We start from the raw sequence: 20,128 nt of genomic DNA, 5'->3' as shown, positions 1-20,128 counted from the left end.
CGTACCCAGAAACAGCAATTCACACAAAGGCCCCCTTTGTGTTTTCTGTGTTGCCAAGCCCACCAATGAAAGCTGGATCTTGCAGATTTTATTGTTTGTTTGGGAAGAGACAGTTCATCCTCAGTCTGGGGAGCCATTAGGTAGCTGCTATACAGGGTCTTCTGTTTGTTTTGTTTAGCTTCTTTCTTATTATATTATTTTAAGATTTTGACTCTTACAGCTTTATACTGGTGGGGCTGGTGTGAATCACAAACGATTGAACATTTCTAGACTCCCACATATTATTTGCTTATCTGCCGCCAGTCAGGAGCCATCAGTAAATATCAGAGAGCAGAACTGGCAGGTGGTCTTCATCTGTTTTTTTTCTACCCTTGTGCTGCGTTCAGGAAGAAGTTTGATAAGTATTCTCATATTACAAGGGTTGAGTTGTCTTCGTAGTTTTAATTTGGGGCCAATATTGGAGGCCTGGAATTGAATGAGCAGAGGCTAGAGAACATGTAGTAGAATTTATTGTGATGTTCAGTTTGCAGTTATTGCCTTGGTCATTTTCTCATTTGGAGGTCCTAAGCAATAGAATAGCACATTTGTGGGGAGAGAGTGCTGTCCTGGTATTCTCAGGGATCTTTGGGGTTTAAGGTTTGGTTTATATCCACTGCTATTACTTATGCAAAAGGCAAATATTTGTGCTTTGTAACAAGTTGATTTGGTAGCCTGGAAAATACAGTCTTTTCTGAAGAGCGGGAACACAGGGTGTGTGCTTTGATGGCAGTTCTCTGGCATGCCTCTCTTAAGAGGACATTGGACATTGGACTCCTTGAGAGTCATGATTAGATTACAGTCATTTCCCTACTCACTAGTCCCAAAATTTGCCATGCGCTTGGCAAACCCATGCCTTTGCTCACATCTGCCTTCAGCTTGGCAAGGCTTGCTTCCCCTGGGCTATCTGGAATACTACTCATTCTTTAAAGCCTCACTTAAACCTTATCTCTCCTGAGTCTTTTTCAGACTCATCACTTCAGCAGAATTTGTGTTCCCCTACCACTGTGTATATCCTGGCACTGTTTTTAAGTTTGTCTTCCCTGAGATGTGATCCCGATCAGGGGAGTGGCCAAAGTGGTGGCTTTGTCACTTACCATCTGTGTGACCTTGAGAAAGTTACCTATCCTCTCTGCACTCAGTTCATTCTTCTGTAAAATGGGGATAACAGTAGTGCCTATTGCATAGAGCTGAAGTGAGGAATAAATGAGATACTTAGTAGATCTTTAGAACAGTGTCTGGCACAGAGTAAACACCCAATAAATGTTAGCCATTGTCTTAATAAAGGTATTAATAAAGGTATAAATGTCTGGGACATATTAAGTACTTAGTAAATGTCAAGTTAAAAGGATGTATATCACATGCCACACAGTGAAATGTTTGTGAATGTTTGTTGACTTCAACAAACATTTTTTTTCATTTCAGCAAATGTTCAAAAAACATTTTGAACAAATACCCAAAAACATCTGAATGGTGTGGACCTAAATGAGACATGGGAGGATAGATGTTTAGTTTAATAAAAAAAAAAGAGGATGAAATAAGTAATGATAATACAAGGCAGAGCATTAAGAATGACTGTGAGAGATGCAAGCTTCTTTGGAAATGAGGAGGAGAGAGCCATCCCTTCTGATGGGGAAGAACCAGGAGGGGCGGCAGAGCTGTAGGTATTGGCCATGGCCCCTGTAGGGAGGCTTCAATGTGAGGGTGCTTGGAGGGATCACAGCCAGAGGAGGTGGAAATGTGGCTGGGAGCCACCACTTACTATAGTTTCACAATGTGGCTTTGATGTGGAGAGTCAGGAGATTGCCCTATACCCATTCTTGCCCTCAATTAACCCTACGTAAATTTTGAAGCTTGAGCTGGTGGCAGTGCATTTGTGCTGCTCAGGTGAGGCTGAAGTTGGCAGGTTTTTGGTTGTTCCAAGGGTACTTATGTAAGTTTCTGGATGCTACCACTTTTATCCCTTCCCATTTCTATTCACGTCCTCACCTTCATCTGTATTTGTTCTCAAGCAGAATTCATTTGGTCATTCATTTCACTAATTGTTTATTGAATGCTTAGTGTGTTCTGGATTCTAAGAATTGCTTATGTAGCAGTGAGCAAGACTGACAAAGTCTGTTTTTGTGGAGCTCGTATTCTAGTGTCGGGAGAAACAGTAAATAAGTAAACGAGAAAACAGGTAATGACTCCTTGTTACATAGAGCATTAACATAGAATGATGTCCTGTAGAGCAACTGGAGAGTCACATCAAATTAGATAGTTAGGAAAGGCCTGAGTTCTGGGTGATGAGAAGAAGCCAGCCATTCAGAATGACCAAGGGCAAGGAATGAGTTTGACATACTCAAGGAACAAAAAAAAGGCCGGTATTGTTGGAGCACAGCTGGGGTGAAGGGAGAGAGCACCGTCAGGGCCAGACCACACTGGGCTTTGTAGGCCTTGTAGTAAGTTCGGGTGGGCTTGCCAGTGTTCAGGGGAGTAGTAACATAGTCTGACCTAACATTTTAGAAAGACCACTCTTGGGAGCTGTGTCGATAATGGATTGGAGGGGCAAGAGTGGAAGCGAGGATATATTAGGTTGCAGCAGGCCTAAGTTACATTGTGACCATGTTACTATGTGTGTTTTCAAAACTTACTGCGTGGTCAAGATTCAGTGGGTGTGTGTGTAGGGCAGGGAGAGGGTTTATTATTGTTTTTTAAATATGAAATTTCCAGAACTCATAGTAGGTAGAAAAGCTCCAGTCAAACTCTTGAGAAACCTTGTTGGCAGGTTGTGCAAGATAGAAAAGGAATCCTTCAAACGCTCTCATCTCCCCTCTTCTATCCCTTTTTTATTTCCTCATCTTCTCTTGTGTCTACCCTCTCTGGTCAAATGGAAAAATATGACTGATCATGCCCTTGAACCCTGTCTCAGTAGGACCTGGTGGAGTATTGTTTGGGAGCCCTGGTAACAAGTGGAAAAAGCCAATGACTTATCAGAAAACATCAGGCTTAAGACAGTCATGATTTCCAAGGCCAGGGTTACTCTAGCTGATGCTTTAATCCCTAAGCAGGATTTGGTTTTAGTTTCAGAGTTAGTCACAGGTCCAAAACAGGCAGGAAGGTGGTAGACCCAAGAGTTTAGAGGGACAGAAAGCTAATTTGTGCTTCTTACTAGATGATATCTGGAGCTATGCTTAATACAAATGTTTTCCTGAGGGTTTTCTCAGCTAAATGTATTTTGACTGCTTTGACCCTCCTGCATTCAGATAAAATTGCATTTAACCCAGCTAAACATAAAGTTTCACACTTTGCAAGCTTAAAAAGGCTGTCTGTTAGAAGTTAGATTTTTGTAGCAAGAAAAAAAGATTTCCTCCAGCCAGACACCCATTACCAATAACCATTCAGTTCTGGGATTTGAATGTGTTGCTTACTGCCACTGTCCCCACCACTCTCCAGACAGCAGACCATGGGTAACATAACTAGGAATCAAGGAAAGGGGATGGGGGGATAATGCGCATAAAGCATCAATAAGCAGTTGAAACCGGTGAGGCAGTTTGCAGAACCGACAAGCAGTGTGATACCCAACAGAGTTGCAGTGTCCGCTGCTTTAGGATTCAGGGAGATTATAAGTCAGTCAGGGTGATGTAGGGAAAAACAAACTGTGATATGGTTCATGTTTTTCCCCCAGATGTTTTCCTGTTTTCTCTCACATACGCAAATTGTCCAATTAATTAAGGAAAATATTGCAGTGGATTTCTTTGGTGAAGCTTTTTCTGGCTGTGAGATTTGAGAGCAAGACTGTATATCTCCTTGATACAAGAGAGGGAAACAGCTCTTTCTCGTATTTACAGGAGTTCTCAATTCTGGCATCAGTATCCCCTCCAATCTGCAACTAGTGTCTTTCATTGCTTCTCACACCAGGGCATAAAGGAGAGCCTAGAAAAATCTGCTTCATTCGTGATTCAGGTATCCCAAATTAGTCAACAACTTCAGCTTTTCCCCCATCCAGATGCTTCCCTTAAGTCTCACCCAGAAAGAGTAAAGATCTTCTTTGAAGATCTGTCCCTCTTGCCATTGTTCCATCCTCAGGCTCAGTTTGAATTGTCCATAGAGTGCCTTATATACAAGTGTTCAGGAGGCATCAGTTGAATGAGATCATTTCCTTCTCTCTCCTTTCTTTCCTCTCCTTTCTTTTCCCCTCATTGAAGTGACAGGATATGATGGGAAAAAATAGTCTCGGAGTTGGTCACTTCTGCCACAAGCTTTGTGACTTTGACCAGGCTAATTAACCTCTCTGGACCTTTGTTTTTCTCACCTGTAAAAGTTGTGAGGATTACATGAGAGTAAATGGAGCAATGTATATAAAAATATGACTACAGGGCTTCCCTGGTGGCGCAGTGGTTGAGAGTCCACCTGCCAATGCAGGGGACACGGGTTCGTGCCCCGGTCCGGGAGGATCCCACATGCCGCGGAGCGGCTGGGCCCGTGAGCCATGGCCGCTGAGCCTGCGCATCCGGAGCCTGTGCTCCGCAACGGGAGAGGCCACAGCAGTGAGAGGCCCGCATACCGCAAAAAGAAAAAAACAAAAGACAAAAATATGACTACAGTACACAAAGTAGAATGTTTTGTCAGTTTATTTAAATTTAGCAAAATTACTGAATGTATGGTATTGCACTTGACTTTGAGGAGTGTACCAAGATAAATGATGGTGCAGTGCCTGCCTTCAAAGAATTTGAGTTTTTCTTAGCCCGTGGGAGATATGAACAGTGCATAATCAGGTATCAGAAGAAGTAAAGGGCTAGATTCAAACTCTCTACTTAATTTTTGAACCAGACCCAGGGTAAAGTATGCCATATAATTTCATTTAATCTTTACAACTTTTTCCCATTTCCTAAGTGAAGAAACTGAGGTGATGAGAGAGAGGATATACCATGGGTATGCAGCAGATCTTATCTTCCAGTATAGGTTTACTTATTGTCTGTGACTTAGAAATGTATTACCAGATAGATAATCACTTCTTGATTATTAGGTGTTTCCTTAGTTATCTTCCTTGGTGTGCCTCAGGGTTCCCCAAGGCAGTCTCTGTAAGGGCACACATTGTGCCACAAGGTAGTGTGAAGCAGTGTAAGCATTATTTCACCTAAGAAGGAAGCTTGGTTTTTGCTTCTGCTGCCACTGCTTAGTAGCTGTGTGGTCTTGGCGAAGTCATTAATCTCTTGAATATCATGTATATGATGTGGCTACTAAAATTTTCCTATAAGTGTTATGTGAATCAAATTCAATAAGAGAAATGTAACTGCTTTCTTATGCATTATGTGTAATACAAACATAAGGCATTTTATTCTGTTAATATTCTTTTTGAGAAGGAGTCAGAAGTTCTTCAAAAGTAATAGTTTCATAAAAGCTTGATGCAGAAACTTAGGAATGTTTTGAGTTTAACCCTAAATTTTGATGTTAGTGTAAATATGGCAAGTAAACTTCCCAACTGAATATCTCTTGGTGCTGTGGTCTAGAAATGTGCTTTTGACTTGAATAAACTTGTGACTTGACTTAAGATGGCATTTTTGTAAGGTGTTTAAATACCGCATAGAAGTAGAAAGAGCACAGGACTTGATTTCAGAGGCCTAGGTTCAAGTGCTAGTATGTCACTCAGTTAAATATGTAACCTTGAATTTTACCTTGTTCCCTTAAGCTTCAATCTAAAGTTAGGGATAGTGATGCCTGCCCCTTCTTTGCCTCAGGGTCACTTCAAGCCTCAAAAGAGGTATTGGGATGGGAGAGCATACTGTAAACCATAAGTGGCAGGTTGTTTACTTTGTTCATTCAGTAGAGGAGTATGGGAATGACAACATTTTGGAGACTGTTTGTGACATGTATCCCATTCTCCTTTTGCTCCCCTGTTGCTGAAGGTGGACGGGCAAGTGGTGGCACTGCTTGTGCAGAATCTGGAGCGTCTGGATGAGTCTGTGAAAGAAGAGGCAGATGGCGTCCACAACACTCTCGGTAAGGGGAAGGGTGCCAGCATCTTCTGAGTTTCTTTCTGTTTGTTTTGGGGTTTGGTACTCATTTCCTTCCTCCTTCATTATAGAGTCAACAGCAGGAGGGTTTTCCTTTTTTCTGCTCCCAAATGAAGACCCTTGTGTAGATTTCATATAACTGCTACTTTGCTTTGGCTTGCGGTAATAAAAGCAGAATCATTCCTGGACAAAAACCGCTGGCTTCTTTGAGCAGGCCTTTGCCTTTGCCTCCAAAAGTTAGGATGAAGTCTATGCAGGATGAATTCTTTTTTTTTTTTTTGCTTTGGAAAGTGTATATTTTACCATTTTTGAATCCCCTTCTGTTGGTTCTTCACATTTCCCTTCAGTGGAACTACAAACTTTCGAACAGCTGTATACAGGCATACCTCATTTTATTGCACTTTGTCGTGCTTTGCAGATATTACATTTTTACAAATTGAATGTTTATGGCAACTCTGCATTGTCAGATGATGGTTAGCATTATATACTAATCCAGTATTTTTAAATTAAGGTATGTGCATTCTTTTAGACATAATGCTATTGCATACCTAATAGACTACACACAGTATAGTGTAAGCATAACTTTTATATACAGTAGGAAACCAGAATATTCATGTGATTTGCTTTATTGTGATACTCGCTTTATTGCAGTGGTCTGGAATCAAACCCACAATACCTCCAAGGTATGCTTGTACCTTTATAGGACATTTTATTTGAAAAAGAGTATTTCTTTCACTTCTTATGTGTACTTTGCCGTGTAAACTGTGAGTTGAAATATTGCTGTTAACTTGGCTGCCCCTTTATCATATGTTCATTTAAGTGGATTCCTCTGCAATATCTCCCCTCCTCCTCCTCCTCTTTGAGTCTCTCCAGTCTTTCCCCCTGCAAAGTTGCTGAACCAATAGCCTATTTAAAATCGTGCTTTTGGGTAGTCCTCTTTATCACTGGTCACTGTCTTATAAAACCAAAGGTGACATATCTGTAAGCAGAGCTTGAGAAATGAACAAGGCCCAGCAGAAGTAGAAATTTTGATGAGATTAGATTTTCTCCCAGCTCCTTTGTGTCTAGCACAGATTTCTCTTATAGTTTTATGCTCTCTACTGTGAAGATTATCATAAAGAAGGAGGAAGACGTGGCACCTAGGGAGTAAGAGAAGAGAGAACACAACAGTCTGTGATTTGGGGGTTGGCTGTAGTCTAGAGCCAGAATTTGGCATTGCCATCTGTTAGCCTAATGCTGAATTCTGCTGAGTAGAAAGAGCATCAGAAGTCTTAACTGACAGTCTAATAAAAAGAGCCTGATGTAATGGAAAAAGCACTGGTCTGGCAGTCTATGAAGATCTGTCTACTTTCAACTTGGTCCCTTACCAACAGCTCAGGAGATTCACCCCTCTTTCCCTTATTAACCATCCGATATTTGTCAGGCACTGTTCTAGGCACTGGGTAAATTAAAGATGAATTAGGCACAGTTCTTCTTAAGAGGCAGAGTGATGGGAAAGTCTTGAACAGAAAGGAAAGGTAATACAGGGTGACAAATGGTATAATAGTGGGGAGCACTATGGAAGTGAAGAGGAAGGGTCTCCAAGTTGCTGGGTAGGAGCAGGTAGCTGATTAGGGCTGAATATGAAGACAGGTGCATTTTTTAAAAAATTATTCATTTATTTATTTATTTTTGGCTGCACTGGATCTTCATTGCTGTGTGCGGGCTTTCTCTAGTTGCGGCGAGCGGGGGATACTCTTTGTTGCGATGCGCAGGCTTCTCATTGCGGTGCCTTCTCTTCTGGAGCACAGGCTCTAGGCGCACAGGCTCAGTAGTTGTGGCGCACGGGCTTAGTTGCTCCGCAACATGTGGGATCTTCCCAGACCAAGGATCGAACCCGTGTCCCTTGCATTGGCAGGCGGATTCTTAACCACTGCGCCACCAGGGAAGTCCTGACAGGGGCATTTTGACGGAGAAATGTGAGACGAGCAGGGCAGTATCATTTGTAAAGCCATGAATGGGCAAGGACTTTGGGGGAAGACTAGAAATGTACTGTGGCAGTGTGAGGTAGGTGTGGTGGGAGATGGGACCGGAGGAGTAAGTTTGTCCAGATTATGGAAGACCTCTAAACCCTGGCAGGATGTTTGGATTTTATCCTAGTGGACAATAGAAAGCCACCTAAAGTGTAAGCAGAATAAGATAAAGGCATTGGAGATTAAAATGAATGAGCTGATTTCTTAGAAAATGTGAGAAAGTAATTAAGCTATTAAAATGATCTTCATCTCTCAGGGGTCTTGTTGCTACTCTGCTCCCACAGCTTTGTATCCACTCCCTGAGGGGCTGCCTGGTCATTCTTTAACTTGCCATTGGTGAGGCTGGCATGAGTGAGGAAGCAGATAGGACGTGTAGTGCTTTCTTCAGCCCTTTCTCCTCAAGACTTAGACCCGCTGGGCGTTGTGCTTAAAGAGCACAGAACTCTGATCTGCTTTATGATAGATAACAACATATCCTGGGATGGGGAGCGGATGGAGCCCTGAAGGAAGGAAAGCACTGGATGCAATAGAATGAGACTACAGGTTTGGGTTTTTTTTTTAATGTCCTTTTTTTAGCATGATAATCATACAATCACTTTTTTTTGCCTCCTCATTTAAAAGTTTTCCCTTAAACAGTAATTTGGTTGTTGTAGGAGATAGCAGGACCAGTTTTGTTTGCTTCTGAGTACCTGACGGTTACCTCTGCCAGCATGGTCTTTCCCCTCTGTGCACATTATTTTGTTCAGTTAAGATCATGCTTGCTTCCCTTGCAGTATCCAGAGAAAGAGATCTGAAAATGGATGAATCAGGAGAGGAAGAGGCTCTGCATTCATCCCCTGATTTTTCCTTAAGGCTTCTGGCTAGCCCCCTGTTTCTTTAGTCACAGGTCTCAGGGACTCTAGTACAGTGAGATTAAGAGGGCCTTCTTAGGCGGATATTCACACTGCTGTAGTGTTGTTCCCTGTTAACACAGAAAATCTTTCACTATTCCTTTATTGAATTCCATCACATTCAGTTATGAGTTTTACTTGTAACATAACTTGAAGAAAAAAAAGAAAAACCATAGCATCTCCCTGGTTAATCTCAAAATGACAACACAGCATCTGGCTGGGAGGAATACAGGGAAGTGGAAAGAGGAATAAAATGTCTGTCATGGGAAGCAAGCTTGTTGAAGATGGAAACAAAGTTGCCCTTCCAAATTACTGGTGTCTGTCTCCCTTCAGCTATTGTGGAGAACATGGCTGAGTTCCGGCCTGAGATGTGCACAGAGGCTGCCCAGCAGGGTCTTCTGCAGTGGCTGCTGAAGAGGCTGAAGGTAAGTTTGGCTTTGTGGGACTGTAGCTCAAACCTCTCTTTGCTCTGGGCACAGCTCATGCTGGGTCATCGGCACAGATTGTTATTCCTAGGCTATGTGATCTAGTTTGGGAATCTTTTGGCAACTCTTGCCTCTTTCTTTGCTTCTCTTCTTTTGTTTGTTTTAAAAGTACCCTTTAATGCCCCTGAAAATAATATAAACATGTTGTCAACACAAATTCATGTGGTACAGAAGGTTTATACTGAGAAGTTCTCCTCTGCTGATTCCTTCTAGTTCCACTTCTCAGAGACAGCCTCTGTTAACAATATTTTATCTATCCTTCCAGAAATTTTCTGTGTAAATAGGAGTATGTGAGTGTGTTTGTGTGTGTTTCACAAATAGAATGATATATTATTTTCTTTTGCAAGTTGATCTTTTCGCTGAACTAATGGCTGCCTAGTATTCCATTTTACGGTTGTACCAAAGTCAATTTAACCATTCTCCTGTTTATAATAGTTTTTCACTGTTAAAACAGTGCTGCAGTGAATATCCCCATGTACACATGCACATTTTTTTTTCCTTGAACGCTAGTGTTAGTTTATTTGTAGGATAAGTTCCTAGAAATAGAATTGATAGGTCAAAGGGTATGCACATTAACATTTTTGGTAGATATTGCAAAATCTAATAGTTGAGAGGGTCTGTTTCCCTTACCTACATTGGGTATTACCAAACTTAAAATTTTGTCAAACTGATAAGTGAAAATGGGTATTTCATTTTAATTTGGAATTTTAAAATCGAGGACAGTGTATTGGCTTTCAGTTTTTTATTAGCCATTTGTATTCATCTCTTTTAGCTTCCTATTTATATCCTTTGATCATATTTCTGTTGGATTATTCATTCTCTTTCCTTCCTAGCATAGTCCTTTTGACCATCTTTTTAACATTTAGTGCTGTCACGGAGAGTAAATGAGGGAAGGGAGAGGTAAGAGCTTCTCTCAGGATAGTGTTAACCAAAGGTATGATGGAAGGCAGTTTGGAACTGCCTATGTGCTACTGAAATCATCTCGGCAAGCAAGGGTTCCCAACTTTTCAGTGAGAAAGAGGAAGACGTGTTTGTAGCTGGTATGATTCTTTAAGTAGTCCTGGCCTTGCTGTGCTTCAGAGTGTCATAGAGATGCAGAAAGTCTGAGGTGCATCAGGTCCGATTTGTCCCGCACTGTCTTGGTAGGGCTAAGGAAGAAGATTCTGCCTAAGATATCATATGCCCCCATGGTTCCCTCCCTCTCTGACAGTCTAGGTCTTCCCCAATCCTTCTTATTTAATCCTTTGTTCCCATTATATCTGTAACATAGACTTACATAACATGACTTGAGGATATTCAGCTAGCCTGCTGTACATTGTCATCAGTGGGTATGGGCACATTTGCTGGCAGAGGATAAACTTAAGGCATAGTTCAGTAGACTGCAACTTCCTACCCACACACACACCCTCGCCCTCGCCTTTCCTTTCAGGAAAAATCAGGTCTGGTTAATTCATTCATTGTCATTTTTGCAGCTTCCTTTTCTCAAGGAAGGTTGCAGCTTCCTTCCAACCTCCTCTCATGAGTTTTGATGTCCTTTGGTTTCCGCATGTAATTACCTTCACATCTCCCTCGGTTTCTTCTTTCCTCATTATTCAACAAATCTTTATTCTCCAAAGCCTTGAGACATTTTGGGGGTGAGGAGTAGGGGAGAGGAAAATAAAACACGTAGTTAAGGGGGTAGGATAGATGGCAGAGACCTGAATTGTTGATGGGGTAGCCATAGGTTGGGGCCTTAACCTTAAAATATACAAAATAATCCAATAGTTTTTGTCTTTTTGAAATCAGGACCAATTTTTCCCAGTTACTTGAGACTTGATACTGAATCAAGGATTCTTCATTAAACCAGAATGTAAGGCCTCTTCTGCCTTTTGAAAGGTGTTTAAACTTGCCAGTCTTTTTTTGGATTAGTAACAGGAAGGGAAATCGAGACCTTTGGGTGTTTGGCTTGGATACCATTACCCTTATGAGAGTAATAAAGAGGTCCATTTGGTAGTCTTGCAAGCTTTTGACTCTTGCCTTTTAGGCATAGTGTTTATGCAATCCTCAAGGCATAAATAGCCGTGTTGCTGTCTCTGAAACAGTTTTTCAAGGCTTTGGGGCATCTAAACATTAAAATGCTATTTGGTTATTTTACTAGTGAGCAAGTACCCTTAGAAAAATCCTGTGCTGCCCAGAACGTTAATGACAGAAGGTTCTGCTTAAGGGCGCGGCCAGTAAGAAGGCATGTCTTTAAAACCAATGCCTTGCTCTTATTTCTCATGACCTAGGAAAGTGCTTATTTTAATCTTCACCCTCATAAATATCATGGTGAATCAGAATGAGTGCTGGACCCAGATCCTTACTTTCACCAGCAGAACTTCTAAAAATACAGATTCCCAGACTTACTGTCTCAAGCCTCTGTCTTCGGTGTATTTTAGAGAAGTTCCACCTGTGATTATAAATGTACAACCCTCACTAAGATCCACTGGTCTCTAGAAATGTGAGCATTTTTGTTCCGCACTGCTCCCAAACTAATTTAAGACTCCATTTTCATTATGCCATTCCCTATTCAAGAACCTTCCTAGAGTGATGCTACTGCCCTCTGCGTCAGATTCCACCATCTCTGCCTACTTTTCAAGGCCCTTTAACGCGGCCTGATCTTTCTTTTCTTTCCTTTTTCCTTTCATTTCTCAGTTTTGAAACACTGGCCTTATTACTGTTCAGACATCTCTTGTACCTACCCCCTTTGCAAAGGTCAACAAGGGTCAACAGTGTTGACCTCTGTGTCTTGTCTTTGTTCATGTTCCCCCCATCCCCCAGGAATGACTCCTGCCTATGTAATTCTAAATTATACACCACCTTCATTAACCAACTTAAATCCCTACTCTTCCACATTGCCTCCATCATTTTTTGAACTGAAAGGAATTTTATAAGTTCTGTTGCAGATAAAAAATTAAAAATCAAGACCTGTAGAGACTAAGCGCCTTGCCCAAATTCATGCAGCTAGTTCTGGTAGAGCCAGAATTAAAACCCAAGCCTCCAGACTTTCTTCATGCACCGCTTCCATAGCACTGCTTTGCCCCCAGCCCATATTGCCCTCTTTCTTTCCTGAATATCAATCATTTTATTTTTTTTCTACTGGTTCTCTTCTGGGAGTTAGCAGATCTGGGTTGTAACATATGCCTATAACTGTGTGACCCTTACCCTCATGGAGCATCTTTTCTTCATCACCTGGCAGACTTTCCTCTTTTTATATGTGCTCCTTGTCTTTCTCCCAATGTCCTTAAACTCCTTAAGAGCAAGGACTGGGACTCCATCATATTGTATCTCCTCCGGATTGTTCTCAGGGTGTGGTTCCCAATGGGGAGCATCAAAATTACCTGGCAACTTGTTGGAAATGCAAATTCTTGAACCCACCCCAGACTCATTAAATCTGCCCAGCTTGGGGTGGAGCCAGCAATCTGTGTTTTAACAAGCCTTCCAGGTGATTCTGATGCATGCTGAAGTCTGAGAACCCTCATCCTAGAGTACTTATGTTTACATTGCTTGATAAAACCCTGCTATTTAACTGATCATCCCCTGTTTATTCAGTAGTCCTTGAGTAACTGAGTGGCACATTGGTGAATCTCCTTTATGTACTGGTAGCCTAGCAGTATACAGAGATATTCATGGATTTCTTCATTCACTAAATGAAACCTCACTCATTTGTACTGCTAATAAGGATAAAACCCATTGCGGAGGATTACATTAAATGGTTTAACAGGTAAGCAGGTAACAGTAGTATGAGAGACACTGCACCATAGTTCACTTTTTAATGGGGAATACAAACTTATTAGCATATTGTGTACTATTGAAAATAACACCAAAACTTTTTTCTTTTTCAAGGAAACAAAATTGAGATTCTTTTTGTTTCCCAATTAAATCATTGCTTCAAAAACAGTCTCAATGTTTGGCGCTTGAGCTAATGAATTGAGGACTGGCTGTGTTATACTACACGTACAACTGGTTGATGCTAAGTCCTTAGCCTCTTATGACCAGGAGATGGGATTTTTGTAGGGCACAATCTGCTTTGACTATTGTCCAGGGCTGTAGCTGTGTCTGAACCTGCCCCATGTGTTCCAGGTACCGGAGGTGAGCCGCAGAAATAATCTGCAGCTTCTGGCTGTGGGTGGTAGCATAAATGTCTTGTACTTTCCAAAAAAGCAGCAGCTCCAAAAAAGGTGAAGTTTAATTTTATTCAAGGCCAGTACATGCTGAGTACAAACCTATGCTTGACTCTGTAATTACTCTGACAGCTGAAAGATTTAGGATCATCAGGCTCCTGGATAGAAGAGAGCCCCCAAAGCTCCAACTCCTGTTGACTAGCTTTGCAAAATCCAAGAGGCTATACCTGCTAAATAAATTCTCCTTCCTCCTGATTTTGACTAAATGTCCTTGTAGTTTGGCAGTTTGGTATTTTGCAGGCTTGGAGGCTGTCATCTCTGGCTGAGATTTAAACAGAAATAAAATTTCCATGGTGACTTTTGTTTTTGGCTAGGCATGAAAGATTAGTCTCCTGCTTTCCCATCTAGCCCAGTTTCACTCAACGTAAGAGATATCAATCAGGTTAGAGAGGCAGAGTAGTTTGGCCAAGATCACATAGCTGGTAACTGTTAGAGCTGAGATTCTAACCTGGATATTTCTGATCCCAATCATCAGAAAAACTTATAGCAACTATTATGTATTAGGTACTTCCATATTATTTAATTCTCAGAGCAACTCTCCAAAGAAGATGTTATTTTATTGTTTCCATTTCACAGATAAAGAAACTTGAGACCAGGAAATGTTACTTCGGTCATAGAGGACCATTCTTAATTTATGGTGCCATCAGTATCTCAGTAATTTTGTTTTTACAGGGTTCTATGCCAAAGAGGACCTACCAGTCCCATTTAAAGTAGTTAGGTCCAAACAAATTTAATACATATTTATGTCCTAAGACTTTAGTAGCCGTTCAAAAAAATAATATGCATGAATTAAAATAAAATATATTTTTTATTTCATTCTTAAATACCACAATTACTTACCAGTAGATGTGTGTACCTCTTGTGTAGTTGTACTACACAACTTCTAAAACCTTGGAATCAGATTGAACACAACCATCTTCATTCCTGTTCCACACTGATTTTCACATAGTTCTTTTATCACAGCAACCACTCAAACCCAACTTCACAAAGAAAAGATGTCATCAAAAGAAATGTACATAATTCAAAAAGAGACATGTACCAAAATGTTCATTGCAGCTCTATTTACAATAGCCAGCACATAGAAGCAACCTAAGTGTCCATCAACAGATGAATGGATAAAGAAGACATCGCACATATATACAATGGAATATTACTCAGCCATAAAAAGGAATGAAACTGAGTTATTTGTAGTGAGGTGGATGGACCTAGAGACTGTCATGCAGAGTGAAGTAAGTCAGAAAGAGAAAAACAAATACCGTATGCTAACACATATACATGGAGTCTAAAAAAAAAAAGAAAATGGTCAGAAGAACCTAGGGGCAAGACGGGAATAAAGATGCAGACCTACTAGAGAATGGACTTGAGGATATGGGGAGGGGTAAGGGTAAGCTGAGACAAAGTGAGAGAGTGGCATGGACATATATACACTACCAAACGTAAAATAGCTAGCTAGTGGGAAGCAGCCACGTAGCACAGGGAGATTAGCTCAGTGCTTTGTGACCACCTAGAGGGGTGGGATAGGGAGGGTGGGATAGGGAGGGTGGGAGGGAGGGAGACGCGAGAGGGAAAAGATATGGGGACATACGTATATGTATAACTGATTCACTTTGTTATAAAGCAGAAACTGACACACCATTGTAAAGCAATTATACTCTAATAAAGATGTTAAAAAAAAAAAAAAGAAATGTACCTGAAGCTAGTGGTTAACGTGCTCACTCATCAGCAGATGTGAGATGTCACTGTGCTTTCCTTGTAAATCCTGTAAATCCTTGCAATCCCCTCTGAATTCAATATGATGTCCCAGGTACCTTGGCACACAGTTTGGGAACTGCAGACTTAGTGTCACGTAGGTAGTACATGCTTGTGAGTTAAATCTAGGTATGTCTCATCCCAGGTTCATGTCCTTTTATTTATTTTTTTTAACATAAATGTATTACTTGATAAAATTAACTTTAATTCAGTGTAATTTTTTAAATGATGTAACAATGGGCCAGTTTCATGTCAAATTCACCTCTGTTTGCTGTCACGTTCAATTTTTGTGTCTTGCATATAGCAGGTGCCCAATAAATATTTGTTGGAAAAAAAGAGGAAACCTCTCTCCTACCTTAGAGACAGGAGTTTATAAAATCAAATAAAAGACAAGAGGCATTGGAACCACAGAAATGCTATTGCTCTAGTGGCCTGATGTCTTTTGGCTTCTTTCAGTTGAGTGTATCTTGTTTGCAACAAGAACCCTGACCCCTTAAAAAGCTGCGTATGAGTTGGTGTGGCTTAAATAATTTAAACTAGCAATACTTGAACTTAAATCATTTGAGTAAGTGATTTTATTAGCGAATCCTTCATTCTGATAGACATGCTCACCCCTTGGCTTTTCACTTTTGTATTTTGATTTGTATAAAACTATTTTTCTTAAAGTGAAAAACGCCACAGATTGCATTTAAACCCTGGCTGTTGTACTGAATTTCTTGAAACAAGGCCTTAAGCTTGTTCAGGGAGCATAACTTGCAGTCAGCACACATAAGACCTTGTATTTACAGATCTTTTAACCTAAGATGGGTCATACCCGGTTAGCCTTCTGAAACCCTATGGGGTGCACTTAGGCTTGATGGGGAAGACATGCAGAGAGAACTGAAAAGATGCTGGGTGTTGCTTCATTAGGGGCCACTCTTCCTTCTTAAGTGCAAAATCAGTGTCCAAACAGAACTGTGAATGGCACTAAGGGGATGGAGGTATTAGCTTCAGTATAAACACTTCCCCTGTCCTTTCCAGGTACAGTAATTATATGTTATAATTATATGTTATATGTTAGTTCAAAAACATATAACATAATTATAATGTTAGTTCATAACATAACATAACATAATGTCATATGTCATAAACATATAACATATGTCATAAACATATAACATAATTATAATGTTAGTTCATAACATAACATAACATAACATAATTATATGTTAGTTCAAAAACCTGGATAGGTAGCAAGGCTGCTGCTGATTAACAGTCGTGGTCTTTGTGCCTGCATTTTAAGGATCAAGGGTACGGTAAATAAAAACACATCGATGAGGCTTGCGCTCCTCTCTGTGTACCTTTATCCAAGGGGCATTGTTAATGATGAGGCACTTGAGTCGCACTACTGGGGCAACAATGTGGATGACCATGAAAAATAGGCTCTGCAGTAGATGTGTCCCCTCTGCAACTCCAAGTAGCAGAGCATGCAGCAGGGAAAGAATTGTGGGTAATAATTTGGGTGTTAAAATATTAACACATTTCTGCATATTTAATATGGTTTCCTTTTTAAATAGTAGGCAGATTATGGCCCATGAGCAGTTAGGTTTATGATTTCAAATTAAATTTTAAGCATTTAAAAAAAAATCCAAAAGGAACTACTTTGTTATAAAGACATTCAACTAATCAAAACAAGAGCTTGCTTTCTTTTCAGCTTCTCTGATCATCTATCAGCTAATTTACAGCCTAATTTTATGATTGTAACTTGTGAATGAAGCTTCATGATGGATTTTAGTCTTAAATGTTCAAAACTTTCAATCATTTATCCAGTTCTCATTTGAGTATGTATTATGTGCTAGACAATAGTCCCTAGACTCAAAATGGGGAATCTGGGAAGGCTTCACAGAGGAGGTGACATTTGCACCTGGGCTTTAGGAGTGTGAGAGCTGTTGTGTACATCTGCTGTTTATGGTTTTACTATGCAGTGCTTGAGTCTGGTCTCTTGAGAGCAGAGGCAGACCTTTTTTACCCTTAACCTGCCCTTTCCCTTTATAACTTCTGCTTCTCTCTAACTCAGATCCTAGTACTTGTGAAAAAATTTGTCCTGGGGAAGGAAGCAAGGCCCCTTAACGTTTTTCTCATTTCTCCTATTTCCCAACAGGCAAAGATGCCTTTTGATGCCAACAAACTGTATTGTAGTGAAGTGCTGGCCATATTGCTCCAGGACAATGATGGTGAGGCTCCCTCTCGGTATTGATATTCTGTTAGGATAGGAGCCAGGCTTGTTTCAGATCATGACAGCAAGCTCTCTTGCCTTTGGCATCCCCTTGCTCTCCCTCTCGCTCTCTGTGCAGCTTTTGTACTCTGTCAAGCTGTATTGATTTTGTTTGCTGATGTATCAGTGTTAGACGGCTGTAAAATCTGACAGTTAGCTTCATTTTTTTTTTTCTCCTATTTTTTTCCCCTTTTAGAAAACAGGGAATTGCTTGGGGAGCTGGATGGAATCGATGTGCTTCTTCAGCAGTTATCCGTGAGTAATTCTTATGCTTCCTGTCTGCCGTGAAGATCCATGGCTTGCTTTAAATGGGAGGTGGAGCTGGAAATTGTTGGAAGGAATAAGCCATGTGATGCAAGCCATATGGAATGTGTTGGCAGGTTTGAGGTCACATTGGAGGTACATGGTTTGCCTCCTTTTCTTAGTCATTTGCTCTTTATGACCAGATATCACTGTGTATCTGGTGTGGACTTTCTCAGTCTTCTGATATTTATCAATCCAACAGAGGTGTGCTTCCTGCTTAAGTGTATATTCTTGAGCCAAGAATGCCAAATTATTTTTAGTTGACCCACTCCCAAGATTATTCACTTGCTTTCCCATCAGTCTGCCACTAAATTGGAGTCTGTTCATTTAGGATCCAGATAAGTAAGCTTCAGGAGTACAAGTTCCAATACAGTGGGACAGAGGTCAGAGAGGAGGATAGGGAAGGATGTGGCACTGGAGGCTGGAAAAAGAAATTAGAAATTGCCATTTGCTCGTTGTAAGAAATGTAAATCCTGTTGAAATGTTGTTCTGCTGGCATTCTGAAAATACTGTTAAGTTTTTTTTTCTAACAAATCTCATCTGTGCTATTCTAAAACCAGGACTGAAAATAGATCATTTGGATAAAATCTTAAGAGTGTTGGGAGTGTCTGAGATGTCAGTTTGCATACAGCTTTCGTCTTGGTGCCAGCAGCCTGAGTGGCTTGGCCTCCACCCCAAAAAATAGAACTTTGAAATGTGAATCTCCCAATTCTGGGAAAGTACTTAGTCCTGTTCCCGCAAGATTATTGATCATTTTGTAGTAGACTGTATGGGTATGCATACACTGTTAAAAGGCTTTCCTCTTAACATGCCATGTATTTCTGGCAAAGATAAAACTGCTTTTCGCTGTTCCCATGATTTAGAGCCACAACTAGTCTATGAGGCAGTTCAGTAGCCCTGATGGTTAGGAAAGTGTTCCTTATATTGAGCCAAGATTTGCCCTTCAGGACTGTGGTTTCTTTTAGAAGGGGAAGAAATGTGGTTGGGTAGCGCAAGTGGAGGGCTTTGCGGGGTAGCTGGCAAAGTTGTTTCTTGATCTGAATGCTGGTTTCAGGGGTGTTCACCTTACGCATTTAGCTATACTTGTCTTTTATAGAGTTTTCTACATGTTAATATATTTCACAATGAAAAGGTTTTGTTGGTTTTTGTTAAATTGCCTCCTTGGAACTATCAATTATTCATGGACTCAGTGGTCAGTTGAGTGTTCTGGTTTTTTGCATGAACTGATAGCCATTTATTTAACCTGTGCATCAGAAAGCCCAGTTTCTCTATAATGGAAACTGATGAGAATTTTGTTTGGTAAGCTTCTGTTTCCTCAGTTGTAGGGTTTTTGGAGTAGATGGGCTTTGGAAACTGTTGAGTGCTGGTTGATGAAAAGACATTCTCTTATGGTTCTGTGCTTTCTGATATCTTTACTTGACAGGTGTTTAAAAGACACAATCCTAGCACAGCCGAGGAGCAGGAGATGATGGAGAATCTGTTTGATTCACTCTGTTCCTGCCTAATGCTCAGTTCCAATCGTGAGCGCTTCCTGAAGGGTGAGGGTCTTCAACTGATGAATCTCATGCTAAGGTATGCTTCTTATCTCCTATTATCTCCTAGCTCTCCATCTTTTTTTGCCGAACTCCTCACTGTTAGCCTGGATTCAAGAACATGTAGCTATGGCCTTTTATTCCATTGAGTTTCCTAGATATATAAAACAGTAAAGTCTTCAAGTGTGTGTATGGTCTTTTCTAAAGTTAGATTGGATGAATAAAAAGTATATTTCAGTCTGTTTGTGCCCTGTGGTTAGGTCATTTGGGAGTAGGACCACTCCATCAAAGGGAAATGGTTTTTTTGCTCTTTCTTATAGTGTGTTGGTTTTGGGAAATCTAGTCGTTAACTTCTCAACATATCCTATGTTAATTTCTAAACTTAGCCCAGTTTTCTTTATATTCCACATAGACCTGTCTATGCCATATGTTTGTCCGTATTTTTATTATTGACAGCAGAATATAATTCATATTTTTCACTTATACATATTTTTCATTATGTGTTATTTTCAATAATGCATTGCGCATGTGCTATGTGCCTAGCATAGGAGATATGAAAATGTGCAAGACAGTTCTAGAACTTTTCTTTATAGTGCTTTCTTGTATATCTTATTATTTATGCTTTAATTTCTTAAAATATTTATAGTAATTATCATGTTAGTATAATTC

The 20,128-nt window shown here is 40.5% G+C and overlaps 1 protein-coding gene across 2 annotated transcripts in view; it reads left to right on the top strand.

The window, feature by feature from the left end:
• The window catches only part of CTNNBL1 (catenin beta like 1), a 167,940-nt gene that overhangs the window by 55,285 nt on the left and 92,527 nt on the right, over positions 1-20,128 (top strand). For both annotated transcript variants that reach the window (XM_029220175.1, XM_029220176.1), the window contains 5 exons: positions 5,925-6,018; positions 9,268-9,359; positions 17,511-17,583; positions 17,821-17,879; positions 19,351-19,499. In XM_029220175.1, the coding sequence (XP_029076008.1) occupies positions 5,925-6,018; positions 9,268-9,359; positions 17,511-17,583; positions 17,821-17,879; positions 19,351-19,499 (467 nt within the window). The remainder of the gene's footprint in view (positions 1-5,924; positions 6,019-9,267; positions 9,360-17,510; positions 17,584-17,820; positions 17,880-19,350; positions 19,500-20,128) is intronic.

The sequence above is a fragment of the Monodon monoceros genome, unplaced genomic scaffold (genome assembly GCF_005190385.1).
Source record: "Monodon monoceros isolate NGI ecotype Baffin Bay Population unplaced genomic scaffold, NGI_Narwhal_1 Super_Scaffold_13, whole genome shotgun sequence".
NCBI lineage: Eukaryota > Metazoa > Chordata > Mammalia > Artiodactyla > Monodontidae > Monodon > Monodon monoceros.
The sequence above is the reverse complement of the archived record's forward strand: the minus strand, read 5'-3'. Positions and strand labels throughout refer to the sequence as shown.